The 15639-nt window shown below is 34.2% G+C and overlaps 1 protein-coding gene across 1 annotated transcript; it reads right to left on the reverse strand.

Annotated features, from left to right (window-relative positions):
• Nucleotides 1-3001: 3001 nt before the first annotated feature.
• LOC131848592 (serine protease inhibitor 77Ba-like) lies at nucleotides 3002-5154 on the reverse strand. The gene has a single exon (XM_059198508.1). It carries the CDS (start codon nucleotides 5121-5123, stop codon nucleotides 3921-3923), a length of 1203 nt encoding a protein of 400 aa, XP_059054491.1. The 5' UTR covers nucleotides 5124-5154; the 3' UTR covers nucleotides 3002-3920.
• Between the last annotated feature and the right edge of the window lie 10485 nt (nucleotides 5155-15639).

The following is a 15639-nucleotide window of genomic DNA, read 5'->3' on the forward strand; positions in this document are numbered from 1 at the left end:
ATTAAAAACTTTGTAACACAATTTAATTTTTATTAGGTATTTTACATGGTACGTAGATGACATGACAACCTATCCGGAAGAATAACAACGCATGAGGGGTGATATTCAAGTCCTTAAAAAACGTTTGCCAATGATCATTTTATATCTCAGCTTATTTTAAAACATATAATAATAATTCTTTCACAACTGGCCTGTGCTTGTGCCCAGGTCATTCATAGGTATAAGCAGTATCTCGAATTATTTTGCCGCTTTCATTACCGAAGAGTCAATCAAAAATATGTATAGACTCGCACGATATTTGTGGTCAGTTAGAACTCACGACTATGGGTTTATAAGTCGACTTCTAAACCACTAAGTCACGACGCACTCATTCATTTATGGAAATGTTGCTTCGATAGTGATCTGATTCAATCATCATTTTACATCCTTAAATAGGGATCCTTAACTATACATAGGTAATATAAGCATGCAAGGATATTTTAACACATCCAAAAATAAAATAAAAAATAATGCTAAACATCTCAAACGGTTTGATACTTTTTATTTTTTTTACAGGATGACAATTGAATGGTGCCATCTCCAGGAGCAGGGGACTACTGGAGGATGATAGGATGATGATGAAGACGACTCAGTCAGTGTGTCATTCGTGGTCAATTCATCAAGAGATAACCACGATGGTAGATCGCGCCTTTAGGCTATGGTTACCAACTGCCATCAGGTTTAGCCCTTATCTACCATCATGTTAGATAAAGGCTAAGCCAGGTGGGCTTTTTTTGGAAGGTATTTTTTTAATGGAATGGTGCATAAGCCTGCGCTAATGGTATATGCAGCCGTGGCACCAATGGAGGGTGATAAAATGAAGTCAGATTATTTATGCCATCGTGACAAAATCACGAGGTAATTATCACGATGGTTTCAGGGGGAAACGCGTCAAGGAAAACCTAATAAGCATGGGCGTAGGCAGCTATGGACTCAGGGTGGGACAACAATCTAAAATATTAAGCAACTAGCAAACCAATGTCGTGGTCTTACGCTGATTATTTTTTTCATAAAAAAAACGGTAACGCCTATAGCAGTCTGTATCTGTATGTTATTTTTTGTGTCGACTGTCGAGTATGAACTTTCTTACTGATATTAAGTATCGTAGTTAGTACTTTGATAATTTATTTTTGTAGGTTTACCAGAGCCAGGAGGCTAGAGCCCTACTCTGCCCCACCCTGGCTACGCCCATGGTGACATGGTACATTGCTAGCAATGGAGTTATTAATCCACTTTACCAATCTTCCTTTTTCCTCAATGTGACAATCTGTGACAAGGAAGAGATTATGAAGTAAATGTATAATGAAATTCATGTGATGTAATTTGCGATCGCTTACCACAAGTAAGATAATAAATTTATAAAGAAGATATAATCAAAACAACCTTCGGGTAGCTCTTCTGTTGGCCATAGACAATGTCATTGTCGTTCTTAATGCTCACAGATGACGTAATCCGACCGGTAATACTATTGTTAAGTTTTTATCTACCTAATAATATATCTAATAATAACATCATCATCTAAGCCTAACTTTAGCGTCGATTAGGCCGCATATAAGATTTTTGAATCAAAGAACAAATAGTATTGGGTAGTACAAATCCAATATACCTACCTATATAAGGGGAAAGGGGATTGTCAGGTTGGCCTCCACTTGGTTCCACCTGGAAACCATCCTGATACATTCTTGATGAATTTATCACGACGGGCTAACAGACCTGACCTCATGTTCATCTTATCATCCTCCACTGGTGCCCCGCCAACGTAAACTGTTAGCGAAGGCGGGTGCACCATTACATTATCATCCATAAAAAATATACCGATATATATGAATAATTATTTGTAATTGTACTAAGGTTCGACAATAAGGCATCAATAAAAGAGGAAAGTAAAATATTTCATGTATTTACGTTGAAGTCAATATTTTACATTTTTTTATTTCTAATATTTTGAAGTTGACAAGGAACGTATAATTTTCATATATAATATTTTCTTTACATAATCCAAAGAATTCTTAACAAATAGGTAACATTTATTTATATACATATATAGTACTAGCTGTTCCCGCGACTTCGTGCGCGTGGAATTTAACATTAAGCGCGTGGAAATTACTCCTTATTACATCAGCTACCTGTAAAAAAAAGTCCCGTCAAAATCGGTCCAGCCATTTCAGAGATTAGCCGGAACAAACAGACAGACAGACAGATAGACAAAAATTGTAAAAATTGTTACTTTGCTGTATGCACCGTATTTATATTCATATGCATGTAGTAAAAACCGGTTATTTCAATATTACAGACACTACAATTTTATTTATATGTATAGATTAGCTACTCGCCCCGGCTTCGGACGAATGTACATATTATGTATCCATATAAACCTTCCTCTTGAATCACTCTGTGGCGAATATACTATCATCGTGCGGCAACACCGTTGCCTAGTTACGATGGGGCAAGAAGAATAACAAGCTTGTCATTCGAGACCGAATCACTTTCTTGTACATACCTATATATTCATTGTAAATATTTCATAATTATAAATATGTACATAGCAACAATCTGGACCCATCATTTCACCTCCTTCTTTCCCGCTGCTGCTACAAGAACACAACATAAACATAAATAATAGCGATAACAATATAGACGCTAAAACTCTATCTATTGCAGAAAACTGAATTGAGTACATTGTGAAGTTTAAAACATCTAAGCGAACAGACAGAGGAAACGACTTAATTTGATACTATTTACTTAAAGAATTCAATAAATGCCATAGAAATATTAGCAGGTAGTGCTCTAATATGCATTTTCTGACTAGGCATGCATCTCTTGATTACTAGACTCTTTTTACGTCCGGCGCTAAAAAAAATGATTGTTAGAATATTTGTCAGCTTGTCAGTGTAGGTATATTTGTGTGTACTTATCTTACAAACTGTTTGATTGATTTGGTTGCGATTTCCACTAAAAAATTTTGTGTCAATTAGTTTATGAAACAACATACATCGTATTCGTCATGAATAATCTAAGAAAATGATAATTGTGGTTTTCACGCTCGGAATATACCTACATTTTTATACATATTATACTTCCTCATATTATTTTTTAGTAATATATTCGTTTGATTGTATTCATTGTAAGAATTTTGGGCAATGCTTTCATAATAGATATCTTTATCTACGTCATCAAAGAAAAATAAAAATACAAAAGTCATTAGTTATAAAGTTGTTTTGTATTTTATCTATGAAAAAGTATAAAATAAATCTATTCATCACATAACAATTGAACGAAAAATACATATTTCATACTCTTATTAATATTTCCTCAAGAAAAAACAATTATTACATACATATTTTGTTTACAGTCATGTAACTTCAGTCTTATGTCGAGTGATAACATAATCATGAGTATTACGGTTAGCAGAAAAAAATACATGGAAACTATTACATGTACATATTTTCCAGTTAAAATTATACTTCTGTCTAGAAAATTCTATCACATAAAATTGTTCCTCTAAAAAATGATATATTTGTATATGAAAATGTGATATATGAAAATTTGTATAACAATATAACGTATAACATTTTTTATTATTACAGCAAATATTGAAAATTTTATACAGTAAAATCATATTCGTGGTAATATCTATAGTAAATATGTGTCATGCATGTTTTCAATTTCATTTTGTGTATTACGAAATTTTGAATTAATTATAATTAATGAGCCACAAAATCAAATTGATACATAATAATTATACTCACATATGTACACATACCTGCTGTTTTTGCTTTAGCTAAACAGGATTATAATTATATTTGACAGTGTACTAAAGAATAAAACTTAATATAATTTTCAAATCTTATTGTAAAATAAATAGAATTTTTTATTGATACTTAGTATACAGTGGGTTTAGAATATATGCCGCCAAATATTACAGTAGTTGTTGTTTTTTCAATCACAAAGTATACAAACGGTCTATTGGCGTAGAAGCTTGGCGAGGATATCCTATCTGCTAAATAAGCAGTCGACACTGCTGACGCTATTGTCCCTGTCTCCGTAACCTCAATATCAGCTTTATGTACTATAGCGGATACAAATATATCTTCACTGGTCACTCTTTGAAATGTGGCCAAATTAGGCTGGAAAATATCATACACTCCCATATCGTTTAGTGGCTTATTAAGCACCACATTTGTAGTAATATGGAATCTAGGAATTTTCACATCAATCTCATCAAAACCAAACTCGTCAATATCCGATTGCAGTTTCCTAAATACATCTTTAAGGCTAACCTTTAAGAAATTCTTATAAATATCGTTCACTTTTCGATTTGGATGTGGCAGAATAAATATCATTGAGTATTTACCATCGTCTCCATAAGGAAGTTCTAATACAAACGACTCCAATTCTCTTATGTTGGAGTATGGGAATTGACCTTTCTGGAACATCATGTTCACGGAACCGATCACCGTTTTCTCCTCATTGTAGAATGGTTCAGTAACGGTTTCCGATTTGTTGAATGGGGTTTGCCAAAGTCCTTTGAATGATATGACGTTGGTCAACAACATTCTCGCTTCGCTGAAGTCATCTGAGCGCAAAACATTGGACACTCTTCCGCCTGATTTCTCTATGTACGTGTTTGCTATCCTAGCGGAGTTAGGATCTTGGAAGTCGAGTACTTTCACCGCCGCATCAAAATCATTCTGTAAAGTCCGCTTAAATTCAGGGTACACGTTGAAATTATTGTCGAGAAAAACGAAATTTCTACTGGTCAGTGTAACACTATTTGTTTTTGTGTCGAGCACGGTCGATGCTAATTCTCTGTAGCCTTTGATGAGCTTACCCCTGTTTTTAGGCAGAATAAAAGCATTAGCTAGCTGGTTGTAGCTGTTCCCGGTTGCTCCCAATGCGACTCCGGTCATAAGAGTCCAGATTCCGTACGGCGATATGACAACATGGCCGTCGGTCTGCAGTTGAGTGTAGTGGAGTAGTTCTATACTGAAGTTTCTTGGTCGCTCATTGAAGTCAATAGCACAATAACACGTTCCGATCGTAAATAACAATACAATAATGTACTTCATTGCGTTCTCGGGCATGTCTCGTAATGAACTAAACAATTATTGTGCGAAACGGGAAGTTGACTAATTTATAACGAGTCACAACAAATATGTTGTTATTAGAATTTGTACTGTATCATTGTTCGTTAAGGTTTAATATTGTTGATGTTAAATTTTACATAGAACATTTATCGGGTAGCAATGAAGAAGCGTGTAACTGGTTTGAAATCGTGACGATGAGCTGATACAGGCTGTGTCTAACTATAAGTTGTTACATACCTACCGTTCGATCGGCAAGAGGTGTTCAAACTTGAATATTTTAATATTTAAATGACCTCAAAAGCAATGCATGAAACAGATGCGGGTGTGGGCTGACTACAACTGTACTTAGGTTTACTTTTGACTCAATTGAATCAAAAAGATAGCGGGTATTTTTTTTAATAATTACTTAAATTCAACTATTACAATAATGTAAATGTTAAATACTTCTTGCGATAATATAGTAGCCGTGAAAAGCAAATGTAACATATGTCATCTGTGTTTATTGGGACCCGAATTGATAACCTCGATAGTAACGGGTAACAGTCATATCTTGTAATGGTTTCAAAGTATACCTACATATACTGTATGCATGTATAAAGACACGGAAAGATTTTTAAGTATTTCAAAATATGTTTTTTTACACTTCGTATTTCAACTTTTAATACTATACATTATATACATATATATAAAGTTCTAATTCAATTAGAATATGTTGTTAATTATAAATAAAGCTGAGAAAAATACTCTCTACAGGAATTATAGTTATTATTGTCAATATTTTTCAATTGTTATATTGAAAACTATTACGTTAACAATACATTAGTGAACTACTAGTTTAGGTTTAAGTAATAAGTAATATCGTCAATATTATGTTTATTATTTTTGTTTAATTATCATCAAGAGATAGCGTCTAAAAAATAAGAATATCTCAGGACAATTCACACAGCGCCATCGTAAAATGTATGCACAAAGTCACTTCTGTTTAATTTCAGTAGAATTGGTAGACTCACATAATAATTGCATTATTGTGAGTAATTAGTGTTATTATGTATGATAATGTATAACTGTAAATGATTCATAATGATCATTATTAATACCACAAAGCCAGAAACGCACTTCTGCGTAATTATAATTTTTGCAACATAGTTACGGAAATAAAGACGTTTATTTTTTTATACGTGTGACCTCACTGATTGTTGCATGATTTTAATTAAACAAAACGGTTGCTATCAATTTTTATTAGCAACAGATAGAAATTAACGCAATTATCAGAACCAAAATTATATGTATGTATGAAACAATATATGTTTCAAATATGTATATGGTTCACCGGTCTCAGCTAACGGTTTACGCTGGCATGGCACTAGAGGAGGATGATAAGATGAATATGAGATCAGGTCGGTAAATGCACCAGGAATTTAACATAATGCTTTACAAGGAACTGAGGACTCCCCTCCGATCGATCCACCATCCAATTCAAACGGAGATCGAAATTACGACGATCTGAGCGGAGGTTCAAACCCCTAGCAGTGCCCTCAGACTAAAGTCGTATCGTCGCGTCGTATGGCAATGCATTAAAGGTACCACTGACGTGCTTTATATTTTTTCATTCCTGGTGTTATCATTAGTTGAACCGTCAGTTTGTTTGCTGGAATAGTTATAAAAAGCATGTTTTTATTATAATTCCTATAAAAACAACAATATGAGATATTATATATTTCAATTGTTGTCACTTCCATACAAGGACATGAAACAATCGTTTTCCTGTTACCTTTGGACGTTATTCGATTCAATTTTGTGATTCACATGTGTTATTATTATGTCAGCGGATTATGTAGTTTAGCCGTCAAATTTTAATAAGACAATATGGCGTCATGTTGAATACAGGAATGGAAAATTACTCCGTCAGTATAAGATATAGATATACAAAATGAAGGAACAGTACCACCTGCGCTTACGCTGGTAGGGCACCAGTGAAGAGCATGAATTCAGGTGGGTTAGTCCATCGGTTAAGAATTACTTCACGAATTAACCACGATGGTTTCTAGGGGGGACAGGGCCCAAGCTTATTAATGTTTGTATTATGGGTACTCGACAACTTATAGGAATACTTAAATACATTTTATTTTGTAAAAATAAATTATATCTGTATATAGAAAACACCCAGTACAAATAATCATACATATGACTGCAAATGATTGCATCGTGCGAGGAATTGTAACTGCGACCATTAGAAGTAAAGCGATGTACTAAACTAGTGGATCACAAAGTCCGCCAAAAATTGTACAACTACGACGATAGTAAACCGAGTTATCTAAAAATTGGTTTTGTTGTACATACGGTAAACAAAATAAAAACACGTATGTTTTTATTTTTTTTAGGAATGAAGACTTATCTAGTGGTAGTTGGTAGTTTGTATTCACACATTTCAACTTAAAAATGTAAATGATGTAGTAGTAAAACAATTATTTAAAATAGCAACACTCAAGTTACTACCTTGGTCTTCTTGTGATAAGACAGCATTCCCAATGAGCAGTAGATTAAAAACAGACTATGACTATTCAAAAGTGCTTAAAATTAAATTTATTTGAATAAACGATTTTCTATTTTATTCTGATGTAGAAAGAAATTAAATTGCAGATATATATAATATGTGATCTATAGTGATATAGTTTATAATATTAGTAGGACAGTTCACAGTTTTAGCATCTATGGCCATATAAGTCGAACGACCGGGTTTCCCAACGGAAAGTACGTACCTTTATTTATTAGCATCATGAAGATCATTGCATGGGCATCAGATGTGTTTGTTAACGATATCTTTTTTTGCATCCAAAGACAATATAAAAAATAATAACAAATTAATAAAAATTAGGAAAACCTTAAAACAAGTAAAATAAATACCCTTAAAATTTAGTTTATATGTTAAAGAAAATGGTTAGGTAGGATTGTTAAACTTATATAGTATAAATTTATGCATATAAATAAAATTGGAGTGTCTGTTTGTAATATTGAAGTAACCGTTTTTTACTACATGCATATACATAATATAAATACGGTATATACACTAAAATAACACTTTTTACAATTTTAGTCTGTCTGTCTCTTTGTTCTGGCTAATCTCTGAAATGGCTGGACCGATTTTGACGGGACTTTTTTTGGCAGGTAATTGATGTAATAAGGAGTAACTTGGCTACTTTTATTTTAGAAAAATAAAGTTAAATACCACGCAGACGTAGTCGCGGGTACAGCTAGTAGGAAATAAGAAACTAGTAAAAAGTTTGGAAATTTATATCCGAGACCATGTGTGATGTTGGTGACTACCCCCTAGCAATAAGATCCTTGACGACGGCCCACCCAGAGTAAAGCGGTAGGAAGATAGGCCAATTACAGTAAAAAAAATATATACATAACCTACTATGTCCTGTGAACAATAAACAGGTTGCACTAAGCAACCTGTTTATTGTTCACAGGACATAGGTCGAAAGTTCGAGTCTAATCAATATAAAATGAATTGCCAATTATGGAACTCGGAAACTTTTGACATAAAACACTTCTTGAACAACTCGGTTATTGTAGCATCGGTAGCTAACGAAAAATATTTGGGAGACCGAGGTAGTTTCTTATGGAATGGTGCATCCGCCTGCGTAGAAATGATCTCACACATGATTGTTGCATAATTTTAATTAACAAACCGGTTGCTAACAATTCTTATTACACACAGAAACTAACGCAATTATTACAAACAAAAGTATATATATTTCGAATATGAATATGGAATGGTGCACCCGCCTGCGCTAACAGTTTACGCTGGCGGTGTACCAGTGGAGGATGATAAGATGAGCATAAGGCCAGGTCAGTTAGCCCATCATAAATTTTCCATTAATTTATTATAGTGGTTTCCAGGAGGAACCGCGAGGAGGTCAACCTGACAGGGTACATTGCTAGCAATGGGGTTATTAGTCCACAGTACTAATAATGCGCTTCCCCTCATGGCGGTAGTCATATACTCAGAGAGCGGGGTAGAGGAATGTTAATGTGGACTATTGACCCCCTAGCTAGCAATGTACCATATAAGATTGACCTCACGGTTTCCTCTGGAAACAGACGTGATAAATTTCTAGTGTATTTACGACAATCGGGTAACTAACCTGATCTCAAGATCATCTTATCATCCTCTACTGGTGCCCCACCTGCGTATACTGTTAGCGCAGGCGGATGCACCAGTACATTACCATCCATTAAAATGCTTAGAGAAATGTGAGCGTGTCAAATGTCACGTTCACCATCATGTTGACAACTCATAGTGGCAACTGTAGCCTGCATATGGTACATGAGCATCACCGCGAATCCCTTATGCGTTGCCATTACTCAGAATTAAAAATACCTAATAAAAATAACGCAAGACAAATCACACAGCGCCATCTAGTCCCAAGCTAAGCAGAGCTTATGTTATAGGTACTAGACGGCATATATATTTTTTTGTAAAATCATGCATAATGTTAGAAAATACCCAGAACGAAATAAACTATCATACTCATGAATACAAATGTTTGTGTTGTGCCAGGAATCGAACCCACGGCAATCGGAAGTAAGGCGGTGTGGTACAGACCACAGAGGTCGTGCCACTTTGAGTTTGTTTAATCAATAATTGAAGTTATAAGTTGTAATTAAACATTCAAGTTTCGTTACAATTTATAACATCAATTATATTTTAGTTTTAGTTTTCCAATTATTTTTTTTCTTCGCAATAAGATCTTAAATGGTTTTTTTAGTGGATGACAATAGAATGTTGCACCACCCCCCTGCGCTAAAGGTTCACGCTGGCGGGGCAACAGTATAGGATGATAGGATGAACATGAGGTCAGGTCAGTTAGCAGTTAGCACATCGTGACAAATTCTCTAAGAATTTATCACGATGGTTTCTAGGGGGAATCGCGAGGTGGTCAACCTGAAATGGTACATTGCTGGCAATAAGATCATCAATCCACATTACTAACAATCCCCACCCCCCCATACATGGAGGTTTGGAATATCAAAATAAAGGATTCTTAAAATTTTCAGATTTTCATTTCAGTTTATTTATCAAAGAAGAAAGTCCAGCTGTACCTTCTAAAACCGTTTTAATGCAGTTTTCGACAATAAAATGCCACCTACTTCCCTAAAATAATTGAACTTAAAAGTCTGAAATAAATCAGTTACAGCATTGACACAGCAAATATTACATGAAAAATATATTTTTTCTAACTGACACAAATTTTGAACACCGAAAGACAAATGAAACTTAGTCTAACAGAGAAAATCTATTATTTTTATTTAAAAATATTGTCCGGAACCCCCTTGTGTTAGATCGATTCACCATATGGATTTCATATTCTTTTTTATACATTTTCTTGTTGCATGTAACCGTCTACTTATGCTTATTTAAGTTAGCATAGTTTTGTATCGTAACTTAATATCGTGCTTTATTTTGTTAGCATTATGGAAGTTGAAGAGTAGTTTACGCGTTTTTATACTAGATGGCGTTGATTGTATGCATTTTGTTTAATGCAGCGTCCATATTTTTGACGAACTTATAGAGACATGTAGAATTAGCCTTGGTTTATGTAGGTTTATCATAATAATAATCTCTGGACAATTTACACAGCGCCATCTAGACCTAAGTTAAGCTAGCTAAAGCTTGTATTATGGCTACTAGATAACTGATACAGATTTCTTTTTTCGTAAATACATACATTTTATAAATAGAAAACACTCATATCGATACAAATAATCATACTTATGAATAAAATTGTTTGTGCCGTGCGAAGAATGGAATCACCGAGGCCGTCAATATAATAATAGATATATATATATAATAATAGATATATCTATATAGTAATAAAGACATTAATTTTTTAAATCAAATTAAATCAAAAATAATTTATTCATGTAGAACATTTTAGCCGCATATGAACAGTGAGTTTTTTGTATTAATATTCATTTTCCTATCATCCAGTTCCGTATACAGGTTCAACGGAGTCGAACTGGCAAGAAATTCCAAAGAACTTATTTTTTTAAAGTCAGTCTTTTTGTTAACATTGTTTATATACGTTATGTGATCATGAATAACTATAACCATGCACGTTTCAGCATTACATCACAATCAGTTTGGTTTACAACAAATGTTTTTACTGTATTTAGCTTCAAAGTCAAAAACTGGTAATTGCGAATACGATGTTCATAGTTAAGATGGGACGAAGTAATTCGGATCAGCTACAATAATACGCATTCTTAAGATTGGGATGGGTGCGTGAAATTCTTCTTAACTGAACTGGACTTTGTAAAAAGTCTGATGACTTTGTACAAAGTGCATCTCTCACTCTGTACACAGATGCGTAGGTACCACTGTATGAGCTATTTTTGCCGCTAAAGTCTTTACTTTGTAGTATGTGCTTCTGTTAAAGGATGAGTTAAGGGCAAAGGCAGTGAAATTACAGGGTATAAAGACCTGACATTCTAGTCCTCCAAATTGGTAGGGGGAAGAGGATTTTTTTTTGATGATAATGGAATGGTGCACCCGCCTGCGCTAACGGTTTACGCTGACGGGGCACCAGTGGAAGATGATAAGATGAGCATGAGGTCAAGTCAGCCCATCGTGACCAACTCACTAGGAATTTGTCACGATGGTTTCCAGGGGGAACCGCGTGGAGGTCAACTTGACATGGTACATTGCTAGTAATGGGGGTCATGAATCCACATCCTTTCCCCCCTTGGGAAGGGGCAATGTACCATGTCAGGTTGACCTCAACGAGGTTCCCCTGGACGATGGGCTAACTGACCTGACTTCAAGTTCATCTTATCATGCTCTACTGGTGCTCCGCCAGCGTAAACCGTTAGCACAGGGGTGTGTACCATTCCATTATTATTAAAAAAAAAAATGGTAACGTAGGAGTGGTTACAAGGCCATGGTTACCATTACCATCAGGTGGGCCGTCAGCTTGTTTATCAGGCCATTTTTTTTATTACCAACTTAATGAATTGTAAATGACCGTGAAAAAAGCTTCAATACGGTTAACTATAAAATTAATAATGAGTGAGCACATATTATAAAAAAAGACTACAAAGTCCGGCTTTTAATATGAGAAATATTGTGGATTCCACTCGGTATACCCTGGTCACGACAGCTATTATTTTTGTAGTGATATCATTATACCGGTATTTACTTGTACGAGCCAATTGCTAGGGTTGGTAACAGATAGATTTTAAGAATAATTTATTTATTTTTATTTTATAAAATTAACAGTTCGTTTGAAATTATTAATGAAATAATTAATAAATATAAATTTTAGGCGTCAAGATTATTTTGCCTTCGAGGGCATTAAATCGTTTGAGGACTCTTCTTCTTTCAATTAAAAAAGATAATGAAATAAGTGAAAAAAATGAATGTTTTAGTAAAATTTGTGCAAAAAATTTTACCATAAGGGGTTATGGTAAAATTAAATAGGGGATGAAAGTTTGTATGTAAATAAACGTAAACGTTGCTATCGAAGATCGTTAATTCACGCAGACGAAGTGGCGGGCACAGCTAGTAAATATATATACGAATTATTTGTAGTACAAACAACCCTAATGTTATCGGAAAAAATATAACAATATTGCATAATTTTGCATCCACAGGAAATAATAATAACCTAAGCCTTACTCCTGATATTATAAATGCGAACTTAACTCTGTCTGTCTCGCTTTCACACCAAATTTACTGAAACGATTTGAATGAGTTACACAGATTGTCTATATGCTACTTTTTAATGCGAAAAAAGGGTGATGAAAGATTGTACGGAAGTTTTTAAAGCTTGACGCTTAATATATATTCTTTAGGCTTTTGATTAAATATGACATTTAAAGTTCGTAAAAATTTTACCTTTAAGGGGGTAAGATAGAATAGGGGAGAGTTTGTATGGAAATTCGTAATTTTTTAAGCTAGAACGATGAAACTTTTTTATTTAGCTTTTTATAATTGGCTTAAATATTTTAAAAATGTTATTCCACAGGTCGTGGGATAACTCAGGTCGTGGGATAACTCAGGTCGTGGGCACAGCTAGTTTCTTACAAATGGAAACATTATCCAATCCGTACTAAGGTAATGTACGACCATAGACAACCCTATCTATACAAAGTAAAAAATATCACAATGGTATACAATTATTGGTGTATTATTACATAATCTCTGCATTTATAGGAAAGAATGGTCGTCGAATTAAACGTTGTGGGCAAATACACAGGAAATCGATTATTTAAAAATGCCCTTTGTTATTGATTGGGCACTTAAGTCATTTTAATTGTACTTACGTAATTGTGGCTGCTACAATAGTTTTTAGCACTCCCTAGAAGTTTTTTAGAGTACATCATGTCTTTATGATCTTTAGAGTATCGTAAATAAAAAATATGTGTGGGTATTTCAATTTCTACAGATTATAATAATAATAATAATCTCAGGACAATTTACACAGCGCCATCTAGACTTAAGTTAAGCTAGCTATATCTTGTGTTATGGGTACTAGACAACTGATACGAATGCATGGATTTTTTATAAATACATAAATGTTATACATAGAAAACACACAATCATAATCATGAATACAAGTTTGTACCATCAGGAATCGAACTTGCGACCATCTAAAATAAAACTCTATGTTAATCTTCTTGACAAGTCTTTGTGCTGTTTAGTCGTCAAAAGGTAACAAATAGACATACACATTTTGGGATTTGTAATGTTAGTAATTAATATAGCCACAAGTTAATATGGCTTTTCCACTTATGATGGCGCTTTATGAATTAGCATCATATTATTATTAACCAATACTACACGCGCGAAGCCACGGAAAACAACTAATAGTAAAAAAAACAATGTATGTGAATATATCTCACACTTGTGGGATTGTATAATATATTTCAAGGTCCCCATGTACAGATATCATCAAACGAACAATTTTACGTGTGTCATTGTACTAAAATAACAATGGATGGTACTAATTAGTACTACAATTGAAATTACCCAAGTTATATAATCAAGTTTACCTTTGTGTTTCAATTATTGTTTTTATGACGTTTACTACTGATAACTAGTAATAATAATATTTCAGGACAATTCACACAGCGCCATCTAGTACCAAGCTAAGCAGAACTTGTGCGATGGGTACTAGACAACTGATACAAATACATAGATACTTTTTTTGTTAATGCATACATAATATATATATAGATATATAGATTGAGATGAAAGGGGATTGTTCACTAATGTGGACTGATGATTTTATTGCTAGCAATGTACCATGTCAGGTTGACCTCCACACGATTACCCCTGGAAAATGTCGTGATAAATTCTTGCTGAATTTGTCGCGATGGGCTATCTGACCTGTCTCATTCTCATCTTATAATTCTCGTAAACCATTAGCGCAGTCGAGTGCACCATTCCATTATCATCCATAAAAAATGTATATAGATAACACTCAGACGGATACAAATAATCATACTCGTGAATACAAATGTTTATGCCGTGCGAGGAAACAAACCCGCGAGCGTCTGAAGTAAAGCGGTGTGCTTAAACCACTAGACCACGGAGACCGTCAAACTATATCCTATATTTTGTTATGAGTAGGATTGTTAATTAGAATTAATATTGCATATATAACGGTAGCTAATCTTTCTAGACAAAATCATACTAGTTAACCTCAGAAAGGCCACGAGAAAGGATATACTAGAAAGGTCAAGTCCAAACCTAAAATATATTTGTTATTAAAAATTGCAACATAATAATAATTATGTATAATATAGAGGTCAAAATATAAATTCAATTTAATTAACGAAGATTTTATTATTCAACTGGATTAGTAGATAAATCTGCTAAGAAGTGGCACATCGAAGCAAATACGTGTATACATAAATAATATCATGAAAGTCCTCGATGGTTTTGTGGTTTAGCACACCGCTTTACTTCCGATGGTCCCGGGTTCGATTCTTCGCATGGTCAAACATTTGTATTATTAAGTACGATTGTTTGATACGGTCTTGGTCTTGCCGTTACATACACCGCATTCCGAGAAAGAAAGAATTTTCATTATTCTACCTTCAAAATGATGAATTTCCATATAAACTTTCATCCCCTATTGTGCCCTTAAGTGAAGGGTAGTGAAGGGTAAGGGTAAAATTTTTACAATGTTTGAATGTCTAGCAACAGGTTAAAATATATTTCTTCTTTAAAAATGGCAATTCTTGAATGCAACCTATCGTCTCTCCTTTCAACCCCCTAAATCCCTTTTCCGCATTAAAAAGTAGCCTATGTCCTTTCTCAGGATCTAAACTAGTGTTTCCCAACCATCTAAGTGCCATGCTCCTTAGCTTCTTTTCTCGAATTGCCGCCTTAGCAATCAAATTGCCTCTCTGTGGGTCGTGGGCCCCACGTTGGGAAACACTGGTCTACTAGACTACCTGTGTACCAAATTGCATTTAAATCGGTTCAGTAGTTTCGGCG

Source organism: Achroia grisella, unplaced genomic scaffold (assembly GCF_030625045.1).
Source record: "Achroia grisella isolate CSIRO2021 unplaced genomic scaffold, CSIRO_AGI_Agris_v1 utg5640, whole genome shotgun sequence".
In the NCBI taxonomy this organism is placed as follows: domain Eukaryota; kingdom Metazoa; phylum Arthropoda; class Insecta; order Lepidoptera; family Pyralidae; genus Achroia; species Achroia grisella.

What these genes read in the sequence shown, in the direction of transcription:
- LOC131848592 (XM_059198508.1), bottom strand. Translation starts at nt 5,123, where the DNA reads ATGCCCGAGAACGCAATGAAGTACATTATTGTATTGTTATTTACGATC.